The sequence below is a fragment of the Tachyglossus aculeatus genome, chromosome 13 (genome assembly GCF_015852505.1).
Source record: "Tachyglossus aculeatus isolate mTacAcu1 chromosome 13, mTacAcu1.pri, whole genome shotgun sequence".
Classification (NCBI taxonomy): Eukaryota; Metazoa; Chordata; class Mammalia; order Monotremata; family Tachyglossidae; genus Tachyglossus; species Tachyglossus aculeatus.
Window position 1 is genome coordinate 20,604,488 of NC_052078.1, and position 18,012 is coordinate 20,622,499.

The window sequence follows — 18,012 nt, forward strand, 5'->3', positions numbered from 1 at the left end:
CCCCCCCCCCCCGCCCCCTCGCAGGAGCGCATTCCCGAAAGGCGCTAAGGGATTAGGCACTATTGCATATTTTGTCGGTTTTTCTTAAAACAAAATCAAGATAAATTAGATAAAAATTTTGCATTTCACAAAAGACCATTCGAGCTCATCCAGTCTACTGGGCAATAAATAGATAAATAACAAACGGTTGATTGCCTTTAGAAAAATTTGTTTCTTAAATTACATTTATAATAGAGCTATGTCCACACACGCATTGACTCTCCTCTCTCTCTCTCTCTCTCTCTCACACACACACACACACACACACACATCCGCAACTCACACTGGCCCCACACCCGCAAGCCGAGGACCGAGGGGTCCGGCCCCGCCCCACCGTTCTCAAGTCGCGCAGGGCAGGGGCGGCTCGTTCTCGATGTTGTTGAGCGAGGGGGGTTTGCAGTTGACTTTCCTGGGGTCCTCGGGAGTCCACACTTTGGCCGTGCGGATGATGTTTTGTTCCTTGAGTTGCTTTTCGTCCGTCCAGGAAAGGGAGTGACCGGCCAGGGGCGGGAGCCCGTAGTCGGGGTCGCTGGGAGAAGCGGAGCCTGGCGGGGACGGAGGGAGGGGCAGAGGCGGTGTGTGGGTAGGAGAGACGCAGAGACACACAGAGACACGGTGAGAGACTGTCCCCACGCCTCCCGGCCCCGCTTCTTCTGAGGGAGGGAGGGGAGGGAAGGGGGGGGGTCTCCTCTCCCCACCAGTCCTACCTCGAGCCACGCAAGTGAGTCTTTGGGCGCGGAAGGGTTACTAGACCGTGAGCCCGTTGCGGGGTAGGGACTGTCTCTACCTGTTGCCTAATTGTACTTTCCGAGAGCTTACCACAGTGCTCTGCACACAGCGAGCGCCCAATACGATTGAATGAAGGAAGGACCCGCGCTGAAAGTCCGCGCCTTCTACCGGCCTCCCTTCCGTCGGGGGCAGTGGCCCGAACAGCAAGGGCTCGCCTTTTCCCGGGACTGCACAGCCGCGCCGCCCCGGGCAAGGGAGCTCCGCCGTGTGCGCGCTTGCAGTTGTGTGCATGTGTGGGGGCCTCGGCCTGCTGACCCTTGGGTGGGTCAGTGCGGGTGGCTGGGCCTGTTGTTCGAGGTCCTGAGGGTGGGTTTTTGCAGGCCCACCCGTTGAGTTTCCCAACTGGTGTGTGCCCCCCGCGTGTGTTTGTCAGACCCAGTGTGGGCCTCTCTCCTGGTCCTGGTCCCCACCCCACCCCCGGTGCCCTTCCCCCGCGGGTCCCCGGTCCCCGGTGGGGCCGTTGGTGACTTACGGGTGGCCCGGTGGCAGATGATGACCTTCCGGGCCTGTCCCCCGGCGCCGTCGGCGCCCGGGCCCCCGGCGGCCCCGGCCCCCGTCGCGCCCCCCTTGCCGCGCAGGGGCAGGTCGGCGCGGACCAGCTCGCTGAGGAAGTTGATGTAGCCGATGGCGAGGCGCAGCGTGTCCACCTTGGACAGCCGCTTCTCGTAGGGCAGCGTGGGGATGTGCGAGCGCAGCCCCTCGAAGGCGTCGTTGATGGACTGCATGCGCCGCCGCTCCCGCACGTTGGCCGCCTGCCGCAGCTGCTGCAGCTCCGCCTCGGACCGGCCCCGCCGCCGCCGCCGCGGAGCCCCCGGGGCCCCGGGCCCGCCGCCGGGGGACGGACCCCCGGGGCCCGAGGTGGGTGGTGGGGGCGGCGGCCGCGGCGGAGAGGCCCCGGGGGGGCGGGGGAAGGCGCCCCCGCCGAGGCAGGGGGTCGCTCCGCAGGCCGCGCCGTCGGGGCCGCCGGGCGCGGGGTTGGACGGGAGGCGCTTGCCGTCGTGGGGCCCGCGGTGGTACAGCAGGGCCGCCTCGGCCCCCGGCAGCAGGAGCAGCTCGTCGCCGTCCTCCAGCGGGTCCCGGGAGGACGATTGGTCGGTGAAGAAGTCGTCGTCGTCGAAGTAGGGCGACGGGAAGGCGTCCAGCCCGCCGGGGAAGTGGTCCAGGAGCATCGCGTCCATCCCGGCGGGGCGGGGCGGGGAGGGTCTGGCCCCCCGCCCCCCGGCCGGGCCCCGGCTGGCCCGGGCTCCCCGTGCGGGCCGCGTGCGCCCGGGAGGGGAAGGGAGGGGAGGGAAAGGCGGCGGCGGAGGCGACGACGGCGGGGCTGGCGCGGCGTCCCGGCACGCGAGGGCTCTTATAGGGACATCCCCGGGCGCGTGCCGGGGCCCCGCCGCCCCAGCCAATCCCGCCGCCCCGCCCCGCCCCGGCCAACCTCCCGGGGACCGCGGGAGGGGCGGGGCCGGCGCCTATTAGGCGCCTATTGCACCTTGCGCGCGGCCCTGCTGGGACACCTGCTGGGGGACACGCCCCTCCCTTCAATCAATCAATCACTCAACCGTATTGATTGAGCGCTTACTGGGTGCAGAGCACTGGACCTTGGGAAGCACAAGTTGGCAACATAGAGAGACGGCCCCTACCCAACAGTGGGCTCACAGTCTAGAAGGGGGAGACAGAAAACAAAATCAATCAATCAATCGTATTTACTGAGCGCTTACTGGGTGCAGAGCACTGGACCTTGGGAAGCACAAGTTGGCAACATAGAGAGACGGCCCCTACCCAACAGTGGGCTCACAGTCTAGAAGGGGGACACAGAAAACAAAATCAATCAATCAATCGTATTTACTGAGCGCTTACTGGGTGCAGAGCACTGGACTAAGCGCTTGGGAAGCACAAGTTGGCAACATAGAGAGACGGCCCCTACCCAACAGTGGGCTCACAGTCTAGAAGGGGGAGACAGAAAACAAAATCAATCAATCAATCGTATTTATTGAGCGCTTACTGGGTGCAGAGCACTGGACCTTGGGAAGCACAAGTTGGCAACATATAGAGACAGTCCCTACCCAACAGTGGGCTCACAGTCTAGAAGGGGGAGACAGACAACAAAACAAAATCAATCAATCAATCGTATTTATTGAGCGCTTACTGTGTGCAGAGCACTGGACTAAGCGCTTGGGACAGTACAAACTGGCAACATAGAGAGACGGTCCCTACCCAACAGTGGGCTCACAGTCTAGAAGGGGGAGACGGAAAACAAAACAAAATCAATCAATCGTATTTATTGAGCGCTTACTGTGTGCAGAGCACTGGACTAAGCGCTTGGGAAGTACAAGTTGGCAACATAGAGAGACGGTCCCTACCCAACAGTGGGCTCACAGTCTAAAACGGGCGGTGGGCTTGGGGGAGAGCCTGCGCGCCCCACCTCTCACCCTCGCCTGGGGCTGGCAGGGCCGGGCCGGATCCGCACCCTCCACTCGCCCAGGACGTGCCCCGGGATGGGGCGGCCCCCTAAGGCCCGTTCTGATTTCGGAAGTGCCCCGACCCCCGGGACCGGCCCCGCGAACGAAGCTTGAAGGTCCCTCGTCTGGGGAGGCCTGGCGCGGAGAGGTATCGGGGCCCTGATGTCCGGGTTGGGGAGGCTTCAGCCCCCTTAATCAATCAATCGTATTGATTGTGCGCTTACTGTGTGCAGAGCACTGGACTAAGCGCTTGGGAAGTACGAGTTGGTAACATATAGAGACGGTCCCTACCCAACAGTGGGCTCACAGTCTAAAAGGGGGAGATAGAGAACAAAACCGAACATACTAACAAAATAAAATAAATAGAATAGATATGTACAAGTAAAATAAATAAATAAATAGAGTAATAAATATGTGCAAACAGAAGGTCCCTTGTCTGGGGAGGCCTGGCGCGGAGAGGTCTCGAGGCCCTGGTGTCCGGGTTGGGAGGCTTCAGCCCCCTTAAGTGGGGGATCCGCGCCCGGCCTGGCACAGTGAGGACCCTTTCCTCACCCTCCCATCCATCAATCAATCAATCGTATTTATTGAGCGCTTACTGTGTGCAGAGCACTGTACTAAGCGCTTGGGAAGTACAAGTTGGCAACATATAGAGACAGTCCCTACCCAACAGTGGGCTCCGCAGGGAAACACTAAGCCGCAGCGGGAACAGCCCGGGTGGGCCTGCCCCGGGGCGCGGAGGGACCCGCTTGTAATCCCGGCTCTCCCACTGGCCTACTGAGTGACCTTGGGCCATTCATTCATTCATTCATTCATTCATTCATTCATTCATTCATTCCATCGTATTTATTGAGCGCTTACTGTGTGCAGAGCTCAATAATACAACATATAAGTACAACATATAGAGACGGTCTCTACCCAACAGCGGGCTCACAGTCTAGAAGGGGGAGACAGAGTACAAAGCAAAACATATTAACAAAATAAAATAGAATAAATATGTACAAGTAAAATACAGAGTAATAAATCCGTACCTATATACATATATACAGGTGCTGTGGGGAGGGGAAGGAGGTAAGGCGGGGGGATGGGGAGGGAGAGGAGGGAGGGAGGAAGGAGGGGACCCAGTGTGGGAAGGCCTCCTAGAGGAGGGGAGCTCTCAGTAGGGCTTTGAAGGGAGGAAGAGAGCTAGCTTGGCAGGTGTGCGGAGGGAGGGCATTTATTTATGATGATGATGATGATGATGATGATGGCATTTGTTAAGCGCTTACTATGTGTGAAGCACTGTTCTAAGCGCTGGGGAGGCTACAAGGTGATCAGGTACTCTTCAGCTTTGCTTTGGGGCGTTCCTGGGAGCCTTGGAGACTGCCCTTGATAGTCAATCGATCAATCAAGGGTACTTCTCGAGCTCTCAATGTGGGTAGAGCACTATACTCTGCATTTGGGAGAGCACACTACAACAGAGTTGGTAGAAACAATCCCTGCCTGGTGCATGACAAGTGTGCCCCTCTAGACCGTGTAAAGGCCACGGTTATTACTATAGGAGACAGGGCTCCTATAGCAAGCCGTTCCACCCCTGAGCACCCCACTCCTTCGACTCCTTGGGAAACCGTTCTGACAGAGAAGGCTGCTTAGACTGGCCTTTCTTAAATTTAAACCGGACCGAAATCTGGTGCCAAGCAGGGTCTCAGGAGAGATTTTTCCTTTCAAGAATCTTGAAACAGATTCTTGGCTTGGAAGGCTCCCTTCAGAATTTATGCACCAGAAAAACCATCTCTTTTGCGGGTCTTCTCTCCCCCGAGCAGCACACCAAGCATCACATGGTGGAATTGATCCCCTGCTTGGGAGTCTGATGAGGTTCAAGGTGACGGTAGACCACAAGACCGTATTTGGGAGCTACTCGGGCAATGTCCAAACCATCTGAACCTTTAACTTTCCAGAGGGAGAAGTGGGAATGTAGTACCCATCCATTCTTGAGCAGAGTCACCCGCTTAGCTCTTTGGCTATTTTGGTACCTACAGCTTTAACTTATAAATTATTTATTTGTATTAATGCCTATCTCCCCCTGCCTCCCCACCCAGACTGTAAGCTCTTAGTGAGCAAGAAACGTGTCTGCCAATTCTGTCTCCAAAGCCCTTAGTACTGTGCATGTAGTTAGTAAGTGCTCAATAAGTACGATTGAAGGATGGACTGATGGATGGCTTGATACAGCATAGAAGGTGTCAGAAAGAATCATCGGCCTTCTGTCTCTGAGATATTTGAGATCTGATGTAATGAAAAGTGGCTGCTAAATACAGGAGGTGGCAAATGACTAAAATACGTGCAGCTTTTTTTTTTCCTCCCCACAGTACAAGCCAAGGAAAAACTTAAATTCAGGATAAAAACTTTTCACGTCCTTTGGCTGGGATGTCATAATCTGCAGAATAATTCCGGGAGGAAATGAAAATCTGTGTTTTTTCCATTTCAGTCATCATTCTTCCTTTGTCATTAAGGTCCTCGAGGGCAGGGATTGTTCCTGTTGTATTCTGCTCTCCCAAGTGCTTAGTAGAGTGCTCTGCCCACATTAAGTGCTCAATAAATACCCTTGATTGATTGACTGATTGACTGACTGACTATGAAGGGCAGTCTCCAAGACTCCCAGGAATGCCTCAAAGTAAAACTGAAGAGTAGAATCAGTTCTCCTGTGAGGTGACCTCTTCCTGTTCCCCACATCCTGATGCGACCGGCCAATGGCCTTGATCCTTTCCACCTCCTGCATCTCCAGGATATAATCTCTAGTGCCTGCACGGGATTTAGGAAACGTTGGCTTCAAATCTCCCCTTGGGCATTTGGGAAGGGGATTAGGTTAGTGCATCCTGAATTCTCCAAGCCCCAGAGTTCTGCAGAATGGTACCAGGAAAGGTTTGGTGTCTCCCCGTGGGCCGGGAATGTGTCTGTGATACTGTTGGGAGTGGTGTACTCTCCCAAGCGCTTAGAACAGTGCTCTGCACACAGGAAGTGCTCAATAAAAACGACTGATTGACGGATGGATTGATTGGGCTCCCCAAAGGTAGAAAGAGGAGCCCAATTTGACCAGTTTCATTGTTAACGGTTAGTCCTCCTCTCTTCCCAAACCCTCGGAACAATGGGTTTGGCCAACGGTCCCCCTCCCCACCTCCCCACTCCCCCTCCATGAGAGCAAACTTTCTCCACTCTTTCCCTGGACCGCTTTGGGGACATAAAGCCGGGTACATGGACACATGGGCGTCGAAGGGGATGAACTTTTTCAGGCCCCCAAGGGAACAGTTAGAGCCCCGATGCTGCCTGTTAAAACAGGGCCCTTGGCCGTATTTCTTGCACTGTGGTGTCACCCAGTGCGGTGGGGCTGACCCCAAGGGGGATCAGGAATGGATGGCGAAGGTAGCAGCAGGTGTGCTTGTGGGAGCTGGGCTCCTTCTTTCATTGCTATTTGTTAAGCGGGTACTCTGTGCCAGGAACTGTACCAAGCACCGGGGTAGATACAAGATAATCAGGTCGGACACAGTCCACGTCCCACGGGGGGGGGGGGGGGGGGGGGGGGGGGCGCTCACGATCTTAATCCCTATTTTACAGATGAGGTTACTGACGCCCAGAGAAGTGAAGTGACTTCCCCAAGGCCACACGGCGGACAAGTGGCAGAGCCGGGATTAGAACCCAGGGCCCCCGCCTCCCGTACTCGGGCTCTCTCCGTGGGGCCATGCTTCTTTCTCTTCTCCTTCCCCTCCCTCCAATGCCCACAAGGCCCTGGCCAGGTGACTGTGAGCCCACTGTTGGGTAGGGGCTGTCTCTAGATGTTGCCAACTTGTACTTCCCAAGAGCTTAGTACAGTGCTCTGCACACAGTAAGCGCTCAGTAAATACGATTGATTGATTGATTGATGGGTAGGGCAGAGCCCGGTGGCGGCCCACGAATCCGAGGCCGTTGGCCGGGGGGAAGGCTGGGCCCCAGCCGGCTTCCCCGAAAGGGCAGAAAAGAGGAAATGAAGAACTGCTGGGCTGGGGGGGAGGGGGGGCTGGATCCTGGACCGGGGCTCGTCCCGCGGCACCTGCAGAAGGGCGGGTGGCCCCGGGTCCCCGACCCCCTTCTAGACTGTGAGCCCACTGTTGGGTGGGGACTGTCTCTATATGTTGCCAGCTTGTACTTCCCAAGCGCTTAGTACAGTGCTCTGCACAGAGTAAGCGCTCAATAAATACGTTTGATTGATTGATTGATTGATTGATTGATTGATTGACCCCCGGCCCCCCGGCGGGCAGGGCCGGAGCTGGTACCTGAGGGCGGCTTGCAGGCCCTTTCACGGGGAGCCCGCCCGGGTCACCGCGCCGACAGATCCCCGTGTGCCCGCCGGGCCGGGGCCGCTCTGCAGGCTGCCCTGCCCGCCGCCTCCATGGGAATCCCGACACTTGTGCGCGCGGGCGGGCGGGGGGCCCAGAGCCCCCAAAATACAATTTCGGCATCTGGACGGCAACCAGGCCCTTCCCCCCCAACGGGCGCCCGACCCCCGGCGTGAGCGCGCGTGTGTGTGTCTGTGTGTGTGTGTGTGTGTGTTTGTGTGTGTCTCCGACCCCCGGCCAGCCGGACCGACGGACAGAGCCCTCAACCCGGTGATGGAGGCCCGGAGGGCTGCCCGGTGCCGTCCGCTGCCCTCCGGTCCGGTCCCGGTCCGGTCCCGGCTTGGAGCGGGGCGGCTCCCGTCTGCGCGCAAGCTGCAGGCTGGGCCGCTCCATGGGAATCTCGCCACTTGTGCGCGGCCGCCGGGGCCCGGCTTTCAGGACGGACACAATTCAGCAAAACGCTCAATGAACATTATAAATGACGGGCGGTCGCTCTGCAGATTGCCTGGCAAATCAAATTATATGGTCACTCCCGCCGATTGCCACGGGCTGCCGAACGGGAACAGGTATCTGCTGGCTCGCCCCCCTCCCGCCCCCTCTTCTGTCTCTTTTATAAAAAATGTATTTATTGCTGGGCCTGGGCGGGGGGGGAGGAGGAGGCGCAAGTCACCCCACCCCAACACACACAGACACACACAGACACCAACCCCCTCCGGGATTGCGAGACGGGTCCTGAAAGGCGGGGTTGGATTTTGAGGCGTCTCGGAGGGCTGAGAAGGCGAAGGCCTCCCCCTCCAAAGCCGCAGGGAGGGGCGGGGGGATCCGTCTCCCTCCCCTCCCACCCCCACCCCCAGTTCAAGGCCCTCGGGAAGGCTCCGAGACCAGGAATCCGGGGCCTTCATTAGGACGGAATGAAGAACCACGACGGGGTGAGGAAAGGGAAGGAGAGGGGAGGGACAAGACAACTGCGAAACAGCCTGGCTTAGTGGGAAGAGTTCCAGGACCTGGGTTCTAATTCCTCCCCCCCGCACTTAGTAATAATAATTGTGGTATTCGCTAAGCTCTCACTATGCGCCAGGCACCGCGCTTAGAACAGTGCTCAACAAATGCCATCATTATTACTAAGCGCTGGGGTGGACACAAGCAAATCGAGCGGGACGCGGTCCCCGTCCCACGAGGGGCTCACAGTCTCGATCCCCATTTTACCGACGAGGTAACTGAGGCCCAGAGAAGTGGAAGTGGCTTACCCAAAGACACACGGCAGAAAAGTGGCAGTGACCTTAGGTCTTTTCAACGTCTTCGGGGGTTAAATACCCGTCCTCCCATCCCCTTAGAGACTCTGTCCGACCCGACGATCTTGCATGTACCCGAGGGCCCAGCCCAGGGCTTGGCGCATGGTAAATACAGTCCCGATTATAGTAAGAATTATAATAATAATAATGATGGTATGTGTTAAACGCTTACTATGTGCAAAGCACCGTTCTAAGCGCTGGGGGGATACAAGGTGATCAGGTTGTCCCACGTGGGGCTCACAGTCTTCATCCGCACTATACAGATGAGGGAACTGAGGCACAGAGAAGTTAAGTGACTTGCCCAAAGTGACACAGCTAATTGGCGGAGCGGGATTTGAACCTATGACCTCTGAATCCAAAAGCTGGGGGCTCCCGGGGGGGAGGTGGGCGGCTCCGGGCCCTCCTGGGGGCCGGGAGCGCCTGGGTTGCCCCGGCTGGGAGTGTGTGAGTGTATTTATTTTATTTTGTTAGTATGTTTGGTTTTGTTCTCTGTCTCCCCCTTTTAGACTGTGAGCCCACTGTTGGGTAGGGACTGTCTCTATATGTTGCCAACTTGTACTTCCCAAGCGCTTAGTACAGTGCTCTGCACACAGTAAGCGCTCAATAAATACGATTGATGATGATAATGATGATGTGAGCGCGGGTGCGTGGCTGAGTTGGGGGCGCTCAGAGCGGGACGGGGGGGAATCCACGCGCGACAGGGCTCCCCCCCCCCCCCCCCCCCGCCGGGTCCTCAGGCCTCAGGGTCGCTTTGTCCAGATCAGGTCCGATCAAGAGCCCGGGCTTGGGAGTCAGAGGTCATGGGTTCTAATCCCCCCGGCTCCGCCACTTTGGCAGCTGTGTGACTTTAGGAAGTCACTTAACTTCTCTAGGCCTCAGTTACCTCATCTGCAAAATGGGGATTAAAACTGTGCGCCCCACGTGGGACAACCTCGATTACCCTGTATCCCCCCCAGCGCTTAGAACAGTGCTTGGCACATAATAAGCGCTTAACCAATACCAACGTTATTACTATCATCAGATCAGAACAGTGCTTCGCACATAGTAAGCGCTTAACAAATACCATTATTATTATTATTATTATTATTTTTATTATTATTCTTGTTATCAGGTCAGGTCAGGGAAGGGGCAGGGGGCAGGGGCGGTTTGGGGAGGCGGTGGCAACGGGGATCCCGGGCGGCGCGGGGCTCTGGCCGTGGTGCTGAAGGGGAGGCGATGGGCCCGGCCCTCCTCTGCCCACCCCTGCTCTGCCCACCCCGGCTCCACCAGAACCTGCCTATCTCTGCTCCCCAAATCCCCAGAAAAGGGCTGAGGGCAGGGATGTTTAGAGCAGCAGTCCGGGAGCGGGGCCGCAGAGTGGAGGTCACCGGTGACCCCTGCCCCCCTCCCACCAGGCCAACCTGGCAGGACACCTGTGGTGATTCCTCTCCCTTTAGCCTTGGGGTGGGCTCTCCCTGCTTTCCCCAGTCGGGGGAGAGGGAGCGCTCTGGCAGCTCATCCTAGAGAGCAGGGCTAGGGAATGAGTTCGTTCATTCATTCATTCATTCATTCATTCAGTGAGTTGGCGTGACAGCTGCCTCCTCCTAAGGCATCGCCCCTGTGCAGCCCGGACAGGTTGTGTCCAGGCCGGCCCCCTCCGGGCCAGCCGCTACCAGGCCCCAGCTCAGCCGTGGTGATTCATCATCATCAATCATCAATCGTATTTATTGAGCGCTTACTATGTGCAGAGCACTGCACTAAGCGCTTGGGAAGTACAAATTGGCAACATCTAGAGACGGTCCCTACCCAGCAGTGGGCTCACAGTCTAAAAGGTGGGCTCACAGTCTAAAAGATTCCCCCTTCCAGGGCCACTGTCCATCTGGTCAGTGGTTCAAGGATGGGGCGAAGGCCCTGGGCTGCCTGGACCTGACTCTCCACTTCCCTTTGACCCTCAGGACCGCAGCAGCGAGAGACTCTGCCTCAGTATCCTCCGCGTCCCAAGGCCCAGAGAAGCGGCCGCCTTTGTCCTGCGTCTCCCAGGACATCACACCTCAGCCTTAAGCCCCGCTAGCCCAGAGAGGCTCTCCCCCGGCTGCCTGGATGGGATCAGTCAATGACATTTATTGAGGACTTACTGTGTTAAGAGCACTGTACTAAGCGCTTGAAAGAGTATAATACAACTGAGTTGGGAGACACGTTCCCTGCCCACAACAAAATTACAGTCTAGAGACAAGCTTACAGTCTAGAGGATAAAAGGGGCGTTCCTCAAATCCTAAATAAAGTTGTCTCCTACCACTCCCTCTTCCCCGGGAGGCCTCCCGGGCCTTTACCTTTCCAGTGCTTCAATAGTCCAGCCACTTTGGCCTTCCCAGACCGATCCCCCTTCTTCCCCTCCCCCGCCTTACCTCCTTCCCCTCCCCACAGCACCTGCATATATCTATGTATGTTTGTACATATTTATTACTCTATTTTATTTGTACATATTTATTCCATTTATTTTATTTTGTTAATATGTTTTGTTGTCTGTCTCCCCCTTCTAGACTGTGAGCCCGCTGTTGGGTAGGGACCATATGTTGCCAACTTGTACTTCCCAAGCGCTTAGTACAGTGCTCTGCACACAATAAGCGCTCAATAAATACGATTGAATGAATGACTGAATATTTATGACTATTTTACTTGTACATATTTACTATTCTATTTATTTTATTTTGTTAATATGTTTTGTTCTGTTATCTGTCTCCCCGTTCTAGACTGTGAGCCCGCTGTCGGCTAGGGGCCGTCTCTATATGTTGCCAACTTGTACTTCCCAAGCGCTTAGTACAGTGCTTTGCACACAGTAAGCGCTCAATAAATACGATTGAATGAATGAATGAATGAATGAATGACTACTGCCCCCGCCCCCTGCTGGCCGCCTGGTGAAAGAGCACCCAGCTGATGGGCTTCTCTCCCCGCCGAAACAGGTGAAGCCGGAGTCCGAGGCCATCAATCAATCAATCAATCAATCAATCGCATTGATAGAGCGCTTATTGTGAGCAGACAGTCCAATGTACCTTCCCTGCCCACAACGATCTCGGGAAATCATTCAGTCAAATTGAATGAAATTGAATTGAGGATAAACGGGGCGTTCCTCAAATTAAATTGAGCGCTTACTACTACTAATAATAATGGCATTTATTAAGCGCTTACTATGTGCAAAGCACTATTCTAAGCGCTGGGGAAGTTACAAGGTGATCAGGTTGTCCCCCGGGGGGCTCACAGTCTTCATCCCCATTTTACAGATGAGGTAATTGAGGCACAGAGAAGTTAAGTGACTTGCCCAGAGTCACACTGCTGACAACTGGCGGTGCCGGGATTTGAACCCACCGTGGCTTAATGGAAAGAGCCCGGGGGTCACAGGTAATGGGTTCAAATCACGACTCCGCCCATTGTCAGCTGTGTGACTTTGGGCAAGTCACTTCACTTCTCTGGGCCTCAGCTCCCTCATCTGTCTCCATGTTTTGTTCTGTTGTCTGTCCCCCCCCCCTTCTAGACTGCGAGCCCGTTGTTGGGTAGGGACCGTCTCTCCATGTTATAATATTAATAATGATGGTATTTGTTAAGCGCTTACTATGGGCAAAGCACTGTTCTATGCGCTGGGGAGGTTACAAGGTAATCTATCTATCTATATATATATATATATACATATATATATACATGTATATATGTTTGTACATATTTACTACTCTATTTATTTGTTTATTTTACTTGTACATATCTAGTCTATTTTATTTTGTTAATATGTTTGGTTTTGTTGTCTGTCTCCCCCTTCTAGACTGTGAGCCCACTGTTGGGTAGGGACCGTCTCTATATGTTGCCAACTTGTACTTACCAAGTGCTTAGTACAGTGCTCTGCACACAGTAAGCGCTCAATAAATGATTGATTGATTGACCTCTGACTCCAAAGCCCATGTTCTTTCCACTGAGCCCTGCTGCTTACTGCGTACAGAGCACTGTACTGAGCACTTGGGAGAGTCCAATCAATAGAACAGCGCTGGTAGACACTTTGCCTGCCCACAACGAGCTTCCAGTCTAGGACGGCGGCAGGATTTAGCTGCCCTAGAACTGGTGACGAGCAGGAAGGTAGGCACTGCTCGCTGAATCCTGGACCAGCCCCAGCTTTTCCCCCTCTAGACTGGAAGCTTGTTGTGGGCTTGGAACGTGTCTGTTGTATTGTTCTAGGGTACTCTCTCCAGCGCTTCGTACAGGGCTCGACACACAGTAAGCGTTCAATAAATACGACTGACTGACAGTGTCCACCAAAGCCCCAGGAGGCTGGGTAGGGCTAGGCCAGTCTACAACTCCAGGGATTCGCCCGGCCCTCATCCTGGGGGTGGGGTGTCTCTTTGAAGAAATGACAGTAACAACAATAATAATAATTTTGGTATTCCCTGAGAATAACAACAATCATGATGATAATAATAACAGTAGCGATTATGGCATCTGTTAATAATCGTGGAATTTGTTAATAGTATCAGTTGTATTTATTAATATTTAAAATCGCGGTATATGTTAATAATAACTGGTGTTTGTTGGTAAGGCCACTAATGATTGTGGAATTTAATAATAGTAATGACAATAATGATAATTGTGGTATTTGTTAATCACTCACTATGTGCCAAGCACTCTTCTAAGCACTGGGAGTTAGGAGACTTGGGTTCTAATTCCAGATCCACCATTTCCCTGCTCTGTGACCTTGGGGAAGCCGCCTAAAACTTCTCTACGCCTCCGTTTCCTTATCCATGAAGGAGGGATTAAATAATAATAATAATAATAATAATAATGGCATTTATTAAGCACTTACTATGTGCAAAGCACTGTTCTAAGCGCTGAGGAGGTTACAAGTTGAGCAGGTTGTCCCACAGGGGGCTCACAGTCTTCATCCCCATTTTTACAGATGAGGTAACTGAGGCACAGAGAAGTTAAGCGACTTATCCAAAGTCACACAGCTGACAATTGGCGGAGCCGGGATTTGAACCCATGACCTCTGACTCCAAAGCCCGGGCTCTTTTCCACTGAGCCACGCTGCTTCTCTGCCCGTGCTCCAACATGGGTAAACGGCCACGTCTCCACTGGCCCTTAAAGGGCGGGCTGCCTGCCTGCCCGCTCCCTGGCCGGCGCCCACTAGGGAGAAGCAGCATGGCTCAGTGGAAAGAGCCCGGGCTTTGGAGTCAGAGGTCATGGGTTCAAATCCCGACTCTGCCAATTGTCAGCTGTGTGACTTTGGGCAAGTCACTTCACTTCTCTGTGCCTCAGTTCCTCATCTGTAAAACGGGGATGAAGACGGTGAGCCCCCCGTGGGACAACCTGCTCACCTTGTAACCTCCCCAGCGCTTTGAACAGTGCTTTGCACATAGTAAGTGCTTGATAAATGCCATCAAATCCCGGCTCTGCCAATTGTCAGCTGTGTGACTTTGGGCAAGTCACTTCGCTTCTCTGTGCCTCAGTTCCCCATCTGTAAAATGGGGATTAAGACTGTGAGCCCCCCGTGGGACAACCTGATCACCTTGTAACCTCCCCAGCGCTTAGAACAGTGCTTTGCACATAGTAAGCGCTTGATAAATGCTATCATTATTATATCATTATTATTAGGGCGAACAAGCACGTTGTGCTCCCCGCTGCCGCGGTGGGGGAAGCAGCGGGCGAAGGTAATAATAATAATAATGTTGGTATTTGTTAAGCGCTTACTACGTGCAAAGCACTGTTCTAAGCGCTTGGGGGGTTACAAAGTGATCAGGTTGTCCCACGTGGGGCTCACAGTCTTAACCCCCATTTTACAGACGAGGTAACTGAGGCTCAGAGAAGTTAAGTGACTTGCCCAAGGTCACACAGCAGACATGTGGCGGAGTCGGGATTCGAACCCATGACCTCTGACTCCAAAGCCCGTGCTCTTTCCACCGAGCCACGCTGCTTCTCTGTGCGGGGCGGAGGAAGCTGGAGCCAGGCCGGTTCAATCAATCAATCAATCAATCGTATTTATTGAGCGCTTACTGTGTGCAGAGCACTGTACTAAGCGCTTGGGAAGTACAAGTTGGCAACATATAGAGACAGTCCCTACCCAACAGTGGGCTCACAGGCGCCGGGGGCCGCTCGGCCTCCCCTGGGCTGATCCCAAGGAATGCGCCCGGCCAGGCGGCTAGTACAGTACTCCGCACATAGTGAACGCCCAATAGATCCAAGCGGATGAATGAATGAATGAATGAATGAATGAATGAATGAATGTCCGCAGGCCTTTGGGTTCCCCTTCTGGGGCTGAGCGGTCTCTGGCGCCCTCTGGTGGCCGCGCGGAGCACGGCGGCGCTGCCCCGGGGCCTGGCCGGGATGGTCATCAACATCATCATCATCAATCGTATTTATTGAGCGCTTACTGTGTGCAGAGCACTGTACTAAGCGCTTGGGAAGTCCAAGTTGGCAACATATAGAGACGGTCCCTACCCAACAGTAGGCTCACAGTCTAAAAGGGGGGAGACAGAGAACAAAACCAAACATACTAACAAAATAAAATAAATAGAATAGATATGTACAAGTAAAATAAATAAATAAATAGAGTAATAAATATGTACAACCATATATACATATATACAGGTGCTGTGGGGAAGGGAAGGAGGTAAGATGGGGGGTGGAGAGGGGGACGAGGGGGAGAGGAAGGAAGGGGCTCAGTCTGGGAAGGCCTCCTGGAGGAGGTGAGCTCTCAGCAGGGCCTTGAAGGGAGGAAGAGAGCTAGCTTGGCGGAGGGGCAGAGGGAGGGCATTCCAGGCCCGGGGGAGGACGTGGGCCGAGGTACGGTGAGGAGATTAGTGGCAGAGGAGCGGAGGGTGCGGGGTGGGCTGGAGAAGGAGAGAAGGGAGGTGAGGTAGGAGGGGGCGAGGGGATGGACAGCCTTGAAGCCCAGGGTGAGGAGTTCCTGCCTGATGCGCAGATTGATTGGTAGCCACTGGAGATTTTGTGCCAGGCACTGTACTAAGCCCTGGGGGAGGTATAAGATCATCGGGTTGGACCCGATCCACCTCCCACATGGAGCTCACAATCTTAATCCCCATTTTACGGGTGAAAAGTGAGGCCCAGAAAAGTGAAGTGACTTGTCCAAGGTCACACGGCAGACACGTGACGAAAAAGGGATTAGAACCCATGACCTTCTGATTCCCAGGCCCGTGTTCTACCCACTTCACCATGCTGCTTCTCACCCCTGCCAACCCATGCACATACTCAGCAAATCTCCATTTTACGGATGAGGTCACTGGGGCCCAGAAAAGTGAAGTGACTTGTCCAAGGTCACACAGCAGACACGTGGCGAAAAAGGGATTAGAACCCACTACCTTCTGATTCCCAGGCCCGTGTTCTACCCACTACACCATGCTGCTTCTCACCCCTGCCAACCCACGCACATACTCGGCACCTCGACGCAAACCCTCATACACATCCACGCTAGAACACTCACTCCTTCACATACTTTTTAAAAAAGTTTATGGTGTTTATTAAGCACAAGTCACTAACTTCTGTGCCTCAGTTACCTCTTCTGTAAAATGGGGATTGACTGCATGTGGGCCATGGACAGTGTCCTACCTGATTAGCTTGTATCTACCCCAGCACATAAGTCCAGTCCTCTCTTCCAAGAGCTTAACAAATACCAAAAAAAGAAAAGTTGAATAGACATTTTAAGAAATTACCAGGAGGGGAAGGAACGGAACATTCAGGTACGTACATAAGTACGTTGGTGTTGGAATGAGTGCTTAGGGGGTCCAGACCCCTGCTCGGAAGCCCGAGGGAGGGAAAAAAGGGTGGGGAGAGAAGAGATTAGTCAAGGAAGGTTTCTTGGAGGAGACATGATATTTATAGAGCTTTTAAGAGGGGTGAGTGGAGGTCTGTCAGATAAGAAGGGGGAGGGAATTCCAGGCAGGAGGAAGGAGGGATCCGCCCACAGGGAAAGTTGGGCGCAGCCTGGCTATCACTTGAGGTGCAGGGAGGGGAGTCTGGCCCGGAACAACACCCCTGTGCCCTGGAATCGAGGGCTCGTTCAGCCAGGCGTGACCGGATACAATCAGGTCCCCAAAATCCAAAAATAATAATAATAATGATGATGGTATTTGTTAAGCACTTACTATGTGCAAAGCACTGTTCTAAGCGCTGGGGAGATTCAAGGTGATCAGGTTGTCCCACCGGGGGCTCACAGTCTTAACCCCATTTTCCAGATGAGGGAACTGAGGCCCAGAGAAGTGAAGACTTGCCCAAAGGCACCCAGCTGACAAGTGGCGGAGCCGGGATTTGAACCCATGACCTCTGACTCCAAAGCCCGGGCTCTTTCCACTGAGCCACGCTGCTTCTCTTTGACCACTTTGAAAGGTCAGTTAGAATCGGTTTACAGAAATGGGAACCTCCATTCAATCAGTCAGTGCTATTTACATAGTGCTTAAAGTGATTTTTGGATTTGGGGGACCTGATCGTATCCGGTCACGAGTGACTGAACGAGTCCTCGATTCCAGGGCACAGGGGTGTTGTTCCGGGCCAGACTCCCCCCTGCACCTCAAGTGATAGCCAGGCTGCGCCCAACTGAGGCTGAAGTTGGCCAGTTTGCTGCCGGCCTCACGGAATTGAGTGGAGAGGCAGGGGCACGGGTTTTGGAGTCAGAGGTCATGGGTTCAAATCCCAGCTCCGCCAATTGTCAGCTGTGGGACTTTGGGCAAGTCACTTCACTTCTCTGTGCCTCTGTTACCTCATCTGTAAAATGGGGATTAAGACTGTGAGCCCCCCGTGGGACAACCTGATCACCTTGTAACCTCCCCAGCGCTTCGAACGGTGTTTTAGAGAAGCAGCATGGCTCAGTGGAAAGAGCACGGGCTTTGGAGTCAGAGGTCGCAGGTTCAAATCCCGGCTCCACCAATTGTCAGCTGTGTGACTTTGGGCAATTCACTTAACTTCTCTGTGCCTCAGTTACCTCATCTGTAAAACGGGGATGAAGACTGTGAGCCCCATGTGGGACAAGCTGGCCACCTTGTTATCCCCCCAGCACTTAGAACAGTGCTTTGCACATAGTAAGCGCTTAACAAATACCATCATCATCATCTCCCCCAAGAGGCCTTCCTG

At 54.2% G+C, this 18,012-nt stretch overlaps 1 protein-coding gene across 1 annotated transcript; it reads right to left on the reverse strand.

Moving 5' to 3' along the window:
- Positions 1-280: 280 nt before the first annotated feature.
- On the reverse strand, positions 281-2,034 carry PTF1A (pancreas associated transcription factor 1a). The gene is made up of 2 exons (XM_038755649.1): positions 1,301-2,034; positions 281-584 (listed from the first exon to the last, which is right to left on the reverse strand). Exons 1-2 carry the CDS (start codon positions 2,004-2,006, stop codon positions 379-381), a joined length of 912 nt encoding a protein of 303 aa, XP_038611577.1. The 5' UTR covers positions 2,007-2,034; the 3' UTR covers positions 281-378.
- Positions 2,035-18,012: the final 15,978 nt, after the last annotated feature.